Here is a 12,754-nt window from a genome sequence, read left to right on the forward strand (position 1 = left end):
AAATGTCGCACTAATTGTAATAAAGAAGTTGTTCATCCATAGAACTCGTCTTACTTCTTTGTAAAATCTTCATGTACCCTATAACCTGTGGATTAGTAATACATTCAATTCAATATTGATCAGACCTTTGATTAACAAGTTGGAAGCGCAATAATACAACAAACAAGTTGAAGTGCAATTATACAATTGTTTATTCATAAAGTTACTAATACATGCATTTATGGAGCAATGTAGCATCCCATTGCTCAGTATACAGAATCACATCCTGGCTGTTGATAATTTGTGCCTCATGGATGACTGGGGCCTTTCAAAATTTGTTCAGCAAAGAATAAAGTATACACATATCAATTTGTCATTTCTATTAATCATTTTCAAAACCACTTCATATTTCAGTATCCATAGAGACAGGATGCAAAATCAATTCTCTCTCTTACTGAAAACATGTATTTTTCTCAAATCGTTTTTTTTTCATATAGATTATAGACACGATCACAGATGAAATAAAAGCCACAAAAGCCTTTCCATAAACACAGACCATACTGTGTTCATAAGGGTTACTCTTACTACCCAAATATAGGGAGATATTAACAAGAGCTGGTGCTAGTTTCAAGGATTCCCCAGTCACTACATGTACAGAATCCAATTATTCACTCAAGCAACAAAATGCCACCAGTTTAACAGAACACAACCCATGAAATAATCATTACCAGAACATAAGTTCTTAATCAATACTCCTGTATAGACAGTTACGATTTTCTCTTACGTATTGGTCTTGCCACCAATAACTTCCACTTAGATAGAGAAAAGACAGGTGGGAGAATCATTATCAGTACCAAAGGTCTACAGGCGTGGACAAAGTCGTCACAGAAAATCTGGCATTGTACTACAAGACCAGAAACAAGCATTGACTCGACAATCGTTACCTAAAAGCAGTGGAAAATCTATTCTCTATTACTGTCATTCCAAAATCTGTAGACGCAATGATATTTATTTGAGTTTGGATTAGCAACATTAATTTCTGGAATATCTGTGAAATACATAGTTCCACCATTATACAGCAAGCCTCACACGTGGAATACAAGAGCATTAGGCATGGTCAACGCACCACCTCAATGCCGTACATTGCAGTGAACATGGTCACTATGACATATACCTGTATGATTTTGATTTACCAGCTTCATAGATAGAAGACTCGAACCAAACTACCGTATTCGACGTAATAAGCGCCCACGGCGACATTTGCTAAGATATTGGCTAGTGAACAATCCCAATTAGCACCCCTTCCGATTGATCAATGTACACAAGACTTATTTATTCGCGTATACGCACTCATGTGTTATATGCACCCTTACTTATGGGCATTTAATTCTGGGAAAATATATCTGTCGTACATAAACATTTCAGGCTGTCAGCATAAACCACGAAATTCATCTTTCAACTCTGTTTTTTTCACCAAAATAACATTCTAATAAGAGCCCCCATTTCTAATTTTGAGATGGGCCTGGGTGCTTATTACATCGGATACGTAAGTCAAATTTTAGAAATGTTACTTAACATTCCAACTCTATATCATTGTATGCTAAGATTGACGAATACAGCACAAGTCCTTCTGAGTTTCTTATAAATAATAAAACCTTAAGATCTGTCTTAGGGCTTTCATCTAACTGTTCCAGTGGTGCACAGCATCATGCATTAGGATGATGCGTGTCTCCAATAGGAATGTGTCAATGTCACTTTAAAAGCAAACCTCAGTAGAATCATAAATAAAGGAAAAAAAGAAATATACAAGAGAAAAGTGACTGACGAATATATCGGTGACATGCATATCAAAGTCAAAGCTCATGCTAGTATCACATTAAGTAAACATGGTAAAACACAACAAAATATCTACAAAAAGGAACATACAAGGAAAGGATATTACTTCATGTTGATAACATCACAATAGTTCCGTCAACTGTCAGCGGCAGAGGCCCTACTCTCCCCTGCAATGTTAAAATGGAAGATTTATGCAAGGCGTAAAAAAATAATAGTCTGGTTCTCAGGCACTGCCTGCATTCTCATAAAGACTGCTGAACCTTCCGTTTTTATTTCCATTTTCATAAAAAAAACAAAAACACTAATACTTAAAAACAATATAGCACACAGTTACTTCTCTTTACATGCCCACTGCTTAACTGTGCATCTCATGTTATGGTCATGGCGGCAATAGGGGTTTGTATGCTTGTTTATGTAGGGAGGCCCTTTCCAGGGTTGATGGTAGACTGTTTATTTGGTTACATAGTTTTAACAAGCTAAAAAAACAAACCACTGCCCGCCCGCACTATATTTTCAAAATCATTGCCTGAGAGACAATTCTTTTATTTTTTTAAGCCTAAGACAGTCATACTGCTTCCTTACTTTCACTTGATGAGGGAATAATTTAAGTCTTCTACAAACTTCGAACTTTATTCAGGATCAACAAGGATGAAATCATACCTTATCAACAGCATGAGTGAGTATGGTTTTACGCTGCTTTTAGCAATATTCCAGCAATATCACGGTGGGGGACGCCAGAAACGGGCTTCATGCAATGTACCCATGTTGGGAATCAAACCCGGCGATTGATCACTTTAACCAGCAGGCTACCCCACCACCACCCAACAGCATGAAATTAACCCTCATCAACAGCATTAAACAATAGTGTTTAGACTGGTCAGCCCAATGTCAGCAAATATAAGATTATGTCTTACGGGTGATAATCTCATCATTTCTACAAATAACCGCTCTACATTAATATTCTTAAAGTCTGAAAGTATTTCAAGATATATGTGTAATAGGATAACATGAATAATATGTACGGATCTGTCATTTTGAGTGAATGAAACCATTTTGGGGAACAAAAATGTTATAGAAAAAACCAACAATCATATAAATCTGAGGATATATTCTTAAGTTCTATGATTAAGCTCAAGTAATGTAATGTAATAAAAATGTTGGTAAGTTCATATTCCATATGCAACAGAAAGATGGTGGGTCTCATGGCAACCATGACGTGTGCCAGCATCAGAAAATAACATCCAGTCTGTAATCTCATCAGCTCAGAAACAACATACATACATTCACTATATAGTTGCGAAAATATGGCACAGTGTTGTCAAATACCAAGCATAGCTGTACATGCTTGACAATCAGTAATATATAGCATTGTCAGCAATTCATGAGCGATTATCACTACATAGCCTATTTATGAAGCCTTTCTCCTAACCATAAATCAAAGTACAAATTATAATCAGTTGGGAGGGCTGTTACACATCTGAACATCCCACAGCGATAAAGCAAGTTTTGCACAAATTTGTTGTACAGTGCCATTATACAATGTGGTACAGGACTTCCTATACAGAATATATACACCTACAGGTATATGAACTATATTAATTGCTTCGGGGGACATTTGACAAACGCAGCAGCGTTAATCTGACTAGATGCACTGCTTACTCAAGAAACATTTATTCTTTAATAGTCTCATTTTTTAGAATGCACATTTGACCAGGCTTTAATTTCTTGTTTAGATTCTCTCATGGAAAATTCTAGTTGATAGGTTGGACCCCCCCAATCCCAACATTTCGTGTTCTTCAAAATGTTATGAGAATGTATCCAGTGTTGGTTTCTGTTGGTACTATTGTACCCTTTTACTATCTTACTGAACACAGAGTTTTAATGTGGTCAGCATTCAAAGAGATAAAACAAATATGGAGCTTTTCAGATTCCCTCCCCACGTTTGTTTGGGTTGGAGGAAGATGGACACCAATTTAAAACAAAAGAAGTCTTGATTTAGTATAAAGGTAGCACTAATGATTGAACTGTTATAATTCAAAATTGATGTAAAGACAAGTGAAATGGCACCAAACACAAACACACTGTAACCTTGATCATGAGTTCTTGAAACATTTCTGTAGGAATACATATGACAAGACCCAACTGAAGAGGAGGCCTTCTCCCTTGCTGCTGACACATCCATGTCATGCAAGACAACAGAGCTCTGCCAGACGACACATCAATGTCATGCAAGACAACAGAGCTCTGCCTGACGACACATCCATGTCATGCAAGACAACAGATCTCTGCCGGACAACACATCCATGTCATGCAAGACAACAGAGCTCTGCCAGACGACACATCAATGTCATGCAAGACAACACAGCTCTGCCAGACAACACATCCATGTCATGCAAGACAACAGAGGTCTGCCTGACGACACATACATGTCATGCAAGACAACAGAGCTCTGCCGGACAACACATCAATGTAATGCAAGACAACAGAGCTCTGCCGGACTACACATCCATGTCCTGCAAGACAACAGAGCTCTGCCGGACTACACATCCATGTCCTGCAAGACAACAGAGCTCTGCCGGACAACACATCCATGTCCTGCAAGACAACAGAGCTCTGCCGGACAACACATCCATGTAATGCAAGACAACAGAGCTCTGCCGGACTACACATCCATGTCCTGCAAGACAACAGAGCTCTGCCGGACAACACATCCATGTCCTGCAAGACAACAGAGCTCTGCCGGACAAAACATCCATGTCATGCAAGACAACAGAGCTCTGCCGGACTACACATCCATGTCCTGCAAGACAACAGAGCTCTGCCGGACAACACATCCATGTCCTGCAAGACAACAGAGCTCTGCCGGACTACACATCCATGTCCTGCAAGACAACAGAGCTCTGCCGGACAACACATCCATGTCATGCAAGACAACAGAGCTCTGCCGGACAACACATCCATGTCATGCAAGACAACAGAGCTCTGCCAGACAAAACATCCATGTCATGCAAGACAACAGAGCTCTGCCGGACTACACATCCATGTAATGCAAGACAACAGAGCTCTGCCGGACAACACATCAATGTCATGCAAGACAACAGAGCTCTGCCAGACTACACATCCATGTCATGCAAGACAACAGAGCTCTGCCGGACTACACATCCATGTAATGCATGACAACAGAGCTCTGCCGGACAACACATCAATGTCATGCAAGACAACAGAGGTCTGCCGGACTACACATCCATGTCATGCAAGACAACAGATCTCTGCTGGACAACATATCCATGGTAGGGAAATATATAAGTTGGTATCTCGTAGAAAGGTCATTTGACAAAATTCCAACAATGGTAAAGATGTGGCTCTGTGGACTGTGCTACCTCCATAGCACCACGTTAACACTGTCCACATCACTTCCTTACCAATCTAGACCGTGTGGGTCTTGTTCCACAAGCTATCATAAATCTATGTTCCAGTATGAGAGTTAGCCCGACTGTGCTACAATCGCTTGGTGGAAAGAGGACCTGAACGTCTACATATCAAATTACTTTACATACCCATGAAGCAAAAAATTCTTATTTTAAAAACATTTACTGAAAGAAAAGGATGAGGGTGGAAGACCATTATCAAAAAGCAAAATATTCCCACTTCTATTCCAATGTGAACGAAAGTGATTATTGTCTATGCTTATTTCAGAATGTCAGGAAAAGCTGACTTTTCAATGCATCTCCTTCTTTTTGACAGCTTTCCCACGTGATCCCACTTCATGATACATGATTACTGGAATACAGTGCATGGACTAGAGGACATTTCTAAGGTGGCATAATGAAAATATTAGAAAAATCTCATTGAAACAGGGAATCTTATTTACAAACTACAAACATAAAAATACCTATGTTTTAAAATTATGAAAAATAGACGTTTATTTAAGCAGTCGTTTCAGCACTATTGACACAAACTGTAGCTGTGAGTTGTACAACACAGTGGTGTAGCCGGGAGTTGTACAACACAGTGGTGTAGCCAGGAGTTGTACAACACAGTGGTGTAGCCTGGAGTTGTACAACACAGTGGTGTAGCCGGGAGTTGTACAACACAGTGGTGTAGCCGGGAGTTGTACAACACAGTGGTGTAACCGGGAGTTGTACAACACAGTGGTGTAGCCAGGAGTTGTACAACACAGTGGTGTAGCCAGGAGTTGTACAACACAGTGGTGTAGCCTGGAGTTGTACAACACAGTGGTGTAGCCAGGAGTTGTACAACACAATGGTGTAGCCAGGAGTTGTACAACACAGTGGTGTAGCCAGGAGTTGTACAACACAATGGTGTAGCCAGGAGTTGTACAACACAGTGGTGTAGCCGAGTTGTACAACACAGTGGTGTAGCCGGGAGTTGTATAACACAGTGGTGTAGCCGGGAGTTGTATAACACAGTGGTGTAGCCAGGAGTTGTACAACACAATGGTGTAGCCAGGAGTTGTATAACACAATGGTGTAGCCAGGAGTTGTACAACACAGTGGTGTAGCCGTGAGTTGTACAACACAATGGTGTAGCCGTGAGTTGTACAACACAATGGTGTAGCCAGGAGTTGTATAACACAATGGTGTAGCCAGGAGTTGTACAACACAGTGGTGTAGCCGTGAGTTGTACAACACAGTGGTGTAGCCAGGAGTTGTACATCACAGTGGTGTAGCCAGGAGTTGTACAACACAGTGGTGTAGCCGGGAGTTGTACATCACAGTGGTGTAGCCAGGAGCTGTACAACACAGTGGTGTAGCCTGGAGTTGTACAACACAGTGGTGTAGCCAGGAGTTGTAGAACACAGTGGTGTAGCCAGGAGTTGTACAACACAGCGGTGTAGCCAGGAGTTGTACAACACAGCGGTGTAGCCAGGAGTTGTACAACACAGCGGTGTAGCCAGGAGTTGTACAACACAGTGGTGTAGCCAGGAGTTGTACAACACAGCGGTGTAGCCAGGAGTTGTACAACACAGTGGTGTAGCCAGGAGTTGTACAACACAGTGGTGTAGTCAGGAGTTGTACAACACAGTGGTGTAGCCAGGAGTTGTACAACACAGTGGTGTAGCCAGGAGTTGTACAACACAGTGGTGTAGCCAGGAGTTGTACAACACAGTGGTGTAGCCAGGAGTTGTACAACACAGTGGTGTAGCCGTGAGTTGTACAACACAATGGTGTAGCCGTGAGTTGTACAACACAATGGTGTAGCCGTGAGTTGTACAACACAATGGTGTAGCCGTGAGTTGTACAACACAGTGGTGTAGCCAGGAGTTGTACAACACAGTGGTGTAGCCGGGAGTTGTACAACACAGTGGTGTAGCCGGGAGTTGTACAACACAATGGTGTAGCCAGGAGTTGTACAACACAATGGTGTAGCCAGGAGTCGTACAACACAGTGGTGTAGCCAGGAGTTGTACAACACAGTGGTGTAGCCAGGAGTCGTACAACACAGTGGTGTAGCCAGGAGTTGTACAACACAGTGGTGTAGCCAGGAGTTACATGTGCATGCTACATACTTTCATTATATTTAAAAGTTTTCAGTTTTGTAAAAAACCATCCCGAAATATTAATGTGCATGAGGCTGAATGGATTTGTTCCCAGTTGAGATCAGAAATCAATTCCTATGAAACCTGAAAACAAAACCAAATATTGAATACAAACTACTCTTTAAGAAGAACCAGAGACCATAAACCTGGTCTCTGGAAGAACATATGAAAACAAATCAGGTGTTCATCAATTTCTTTTGAGTAGTAGAACTCTAAACTCATCACACAAACACAGACAGAACAGCTTCTGTATCTGATTCTGTCAGTTAACAATTAGGGTTAAAGGCAGGGCATTATATGAGGTAATGTGATTGTCACTAATTGGTTGCCTTTGGGCAAATATGCACTCAAATCTTAATTCTAAGAGCATGTTCAGGTACAACTACTAAAGAGGAAAACAGTCAGGACCTAATATTGGCGCCATCTGGACAAAAGATGATGATGATAACACAGGATTTATTCCGAGGCACTGCAATATCTGTTCCGTGTCTTGGTTTCATCAGAAATGCTCTGAAGCAATTTTGCTGAAGAAATATTGTTACCAAATTTTGATAAGACATGCATCCATGCCATTGAGGACATTTAATAATATCCTCAGGAAAATTTGGATAACAATTTTATATCTAGAGGCTTTTAAACCAAATGAACATTAAAAAGAGTTGGAAAGACTTCTATCTGGTGTAACATCTGTCATATTAGATACAATCTTAAAATCTGACTCAACTGTTTACAAAACATCTCCATGACAACAAGGACAACTTTCAAACACTTCAAAAAAATGTTTCACTTGAAATCATGGAAGCATTAAAGCAATTCATTACAGAAGACAAATACTGATAAGAGGCATCACCATCCATACTCCATTTCTCACATACACACAGTAAATCATACATGTATGTACCGGTAGAATTACAGACACATTAATATCATATATTATGTACACCTTTATCTTAAGGGACTTTCAGTTTTACATGGAATATTGTAGTCAACAATATTGCACAAACACTTACTGGCCTACAAATAGCCTTTTAGAATAACTATCCACATGTTTTATAATCAAACTATTGATTTGAAGAGGACATTTGGAATATTCGATTTCTTAGACGCATGTTATTTACAAAATATTTTACTTAATGAAAAACATTAAGTTTTTACACGGAAAAATATGGTGTTGACAGTGTGCGTCTTTGTGTAATTTGTTAACGCTGTTGTAATAAGGTAGAGATGGAGACGAAGAAAAGGATTAGGTTATAGTTGATACAGGACACTGAGTAGATAGAGAAATAGGTCTACTGCAACAAGCCTCCACTAGATTGGCTGAACATTCAATTTATGACAGTAGTATCATCGCTGATGCATTTCCCCCAAGAAAGTTTAAAAGATGCAGGTGTTTTTTTTTCATGAAAAATGAATGTTCACATTAAATAACTATACAATTTCACATTCAAATATCATAAAACAATGGAAACTAAAAAAGAATATTAATTTACTAGATCAAACACAAATATATTTACACATCTTTTTATTCTGGGTGATTGAACATGATTAATGCATGGTGTCCAATAAGTTTACACATCGTAAAATAATTACCCCTCTCATTCTCTCATCCATCAATATTAAAACACCAGGAAACACAGAACATCCTGAAGCACACAGGCACATGGAACTATACAATCACTGTTTACATATTTACATGGTTAGCAGAGCAGCTGTACAGAACTAAATATGAAACTTGGTAAACTAGTCCTCGGGTGACGATATTACCATTGACTATCAACACAGGTACTTCATGACAAGGCATCTAGTGTTAGCTTCCAGATTGCTAATAATCAACTTGAAAATTGACAAATATATTTTATCAAGCACAGCTGACCTTATTTATGAACAGGTCAAAGTTTAAAGGTTACTGGAGCTGCAAGGTCACTACTGGAAGCAAGGTCATTCTTCCTCAAGACAATGCCCAGGTATATTGATAAGTACATAGTCTTTCAGAACACAGAGTATTACCTGAGCACATTAAATCACCTGCCTTAAATACATTCAAAATATAATATACAACAATTTCTTGACCAGTATCACACATGCCGATTTATTTCTTGAAATCCCGAAACTCCCATAACTACATAAAATCCATGTGTAAATAACTTCAAAATTACAGATCATATCTGTATCTTACATTTTTCACCAAATAAAACGATGTTTTGTGTTTTATTATTCTTCCAATACACAAACTACCCGTTTCTAATTTCTTGATGCAATATTCTTTTATACTGACATCATTCATGGCCATACTCAATTTAACACAAGTATTAAGTGGCCATAGAACTCATACACTATCTCCTTTCACCACCAATGGGTGTCGATGTGGACCAGCTGAAATTCCACGGTAAGGTTCTCACAACAGAGCCAAAACAGCTAGTTATCCATCCTGCATGCTGAACTGAAGCTCTGCCTGCTAGCAGTTCGGGGCCTGATGCCCAAAGTGTTCACAGCGTCGTGACAGTCGTAATCCTACGTTGTAACATATACAGTCGTAGTATGAACGCTTTGGAGATCGGGGCACAAGGATTCCTTACACAGGAACTCCTCTACATTACACAGACTTACGATAATTGTAACCCTACCATTGCTTTGTGGAAGGCCCTGGTTTGGCAGCAGAAGCACCTGCGTGTAGTCTACAGATTCTCAACACGACGCCTCAACACATCTCACATACACATACATGGTTCATCGTGACCTTAAAATATGAATGTACAAATAATCAAAACAGTTTTGAGCATACTTGAAAAAGCATTTCAGCACACAATAAATCTATGAATGTATGCATCCATCACAAAAACTAACTGATCCAGGGGATGGAAACAGTGGCTCACATCTTCCTCTAGACTGGGAGATGCCTTGTGTTCTCACCCAGAAAACAGGTGTCGCATCTTCTTCAACACTTGGCATTCCCTCGTCTTTCCCACCTGTTCTTTGATCACTTTCAACTGGACATAGCATGGTGTCGAATGCGATGGAGATGTTTATTTTTTAACATTTTATTTTGTAACAATCCATGAAAATGTGAAAAGTGAATGTAAAAACAAAGAACAATGTGCCATAAATGTGATAATTGGTACATATTTTATCAAGGGCTTCTCACGCAATCGTCAGTTAAACAGACATGTTCCATTGTCACTAGTAGCTGTGGCAGAGGTGGAAGAGATGGATTGGGCAGTCCTGGCTATCGGATGGTTTCTCTGCCCAGTGTCTGCAGGCTGTGCTAGTTTCAACAGAGGCTTGCTGGCCGAATATAAAAGACTGACCAGTCAGCTGGACATGGCCAGGTGGACATGATGGCGTTTATGTCGTGCTGACCTGTTCAGTATGTGTTCTCATGGCCAGCCAGAACGTACAGATTGGAATTTTCAGCTGGGGAGTCAGTGGCTCTGCTCTCCAACAGGATCACTCTGAAATACACAAAAAAATATATTCTTTTACAGCAACCAATTTTAACAATTTCTGTAGTACTGGAAAAGTTAGTGAGTGAATGTTATTTTAAGCCGTAGACAGCAATATTCCAGTTACGTTATGGCGGCTTGTAAATAAGCCAGACAAACCAGTGGTTGATATTATGAGTAGTGTTCCATGCTGTCGTGACACTCAACCCAGTCAGCGAGCCTGATGACCTGATCTATTTTGGTCGCTTCTCACTCTTATGTTACTGGGAACCAATTCTAGCCCAGAACCCTAAGAACGTGGGACACTACTGGACTTGGTTTGGTTTGTTGTTAAACGCTGCACTCAGCAATATTCCAGGTATTTGACGTCTGTAAGACAATCGAGTCTGGATCAGACAATCCAGTGAGTGGCATCGATCCACGCAATTAGGATACGATGACATGCATCAACCAAGTCAGCGAGCCTGACCAACTGATCCCGTTAGTCGCTTCTTACGACAAGCATGGTCCCCTTTTACAGCAAGCATGGGCTGATGAAGACCTTTTCTATTGACAGAACTGGCACACGTTATACAACTGCCCGTCACAAGTTTCAACAACCAAGTCAGCGAGCCTGACCAACCGATCCCGTTAGTCGCTTCTTACGACAAGCACAGGCTACTGAAGACCCAATTCTATCCCGGAATCCTCATATGGCACAGTTCCTGTTATACAACTGCCGGTTAAAAGTTTCAACAACTAAGTCACCGAGACTGACCAACCAATACATTTAGATTCTTACAACAAGCACAGGCTACTGGAGACCCAATTCTATCCCAGAATCCTCATATGGCACAGTTCCTGTCATACAAATGAAGGTCACAAGTTTCATCATATTCATCATAAACCACCAATCTGCAACCATTCCACAAAGCGATGTCAAAGCTAGAACTGTCTCCGTCTCATCTTAGCCTATACTTTAACACAGACGTATGACAGATCACTCTATGTAACATCGGACACACATACAAGCTCAACATCCATTTTTGTTTGGGGTGAATAACTTTATTCACTTTATGATGAAGTGACCCCAAGAAAATCTAAGCCAGATCAGACACTGTAACAATATAAAAATTATAGTCTGATATACAACATTCATAAGTCAAACCCATCCAATATTTGACTGAGTCAGCGAGTATGGTTTAACCGCTTTGAGCCATATTCCAGCAAAATCACAATCTCATTAAAATCAGACCTTAGTTCTCGCTACCACTAAACAAAGATTTGAGGACATCCCAGTAGGGGTCACGTCAGAACATCCTTTCATCAGACCAATCAAAGCGTCGCTTACCAGATCATGAAAGTGATTTCTAATCATGCATCCTAGAAAACTTTAACATGGGGTATTCCGAACAATAGTTACGGGTTTAACGACTGACTCCATACAATCTAGACCGTCTATTACCCATTCCAGAATGTTTTTTTTGTTCAGGTTGCAAATTTTTAATCAAGAATTTGTCAAAATATGTTTCGAAGCGTAGTCGCCAATTTGAAATAAAGTGCCATAAGGCACGAGTAAGCTGCCTTCTGATTGGTCATTCCATTGGTCGGTCAAAGTTCGAGCAAGGTCGGCCTGACGTGACCCGTAATGGGATGTCCTCAGATCTTTGTTTAGCAGTAGCGAGAACTAATATCTGATTTTAATGAGATTGAGCAATATCATGGCAGGGAACATCAAAATGGGTTTCAAACAAAGTACCCACATAGGGACTCGACCTCAGGGCTTCGGCATGACAAGCAAACGCTTCACTCACAAGGCTACCCGACATTTGACCGAACAGATGTCAATCAGTCCTTCGAATTACTTCTTCAGAAAACTTGTATCCAAATTTCACCAATTCAGTAACATAACATCCTACCATTTTAAACCAAGGGTGGTACTTATTAATATATTTTTGAT

At 40.1% G+C, this 12,754-nt stretch overlaps 1 protein-coding gene across 9 annotated transcripts in view; it reads right to left on the minus strand.

Annotated features, from left to right (window-relative positions):
* Positions 1–7,052: 7,052 nt before the first annotated feature.
* The window catches only part of LOC139444189 (mitogen-activated protein kinase kinase kinase kinase 5-like), a 106,408-nt gene continuing 100,706 nt past the window's right edge, over positions 7,053–12,754 (minus strand). For all 9 annotated transcript variants that reach the window (XM_071225098.1, XM_071225096.1, XM_071225099.1 and 6 more), the window contains one exon: positions 7,053–10,824. In XM_071225098.1, the coding sequence (XP_071081199.1) occupies positions 10,737–10,824 (88 nt within the window). In that variant the 3' untranslated portion in view covers positions 7,053–10,736. The remainder of the gene's footprint in view (positions 10,825–12,754) is intronic.

This window comes from Haliotis cracherodii, unplaced genomic scaffold (assembly GCF_022045235.1).
Source record: "Haliotis cracherodii isolate W230 unplaced genomic scaffold, xgHalCrac1.p SCAF_5, whole genome shotgun sequence".
NCBI lineage: Eukaryota > Metazoa > Mollusca > Gastropoda > Lepetellida > Haliotidae > Haliotis > Haliotis cracherodii.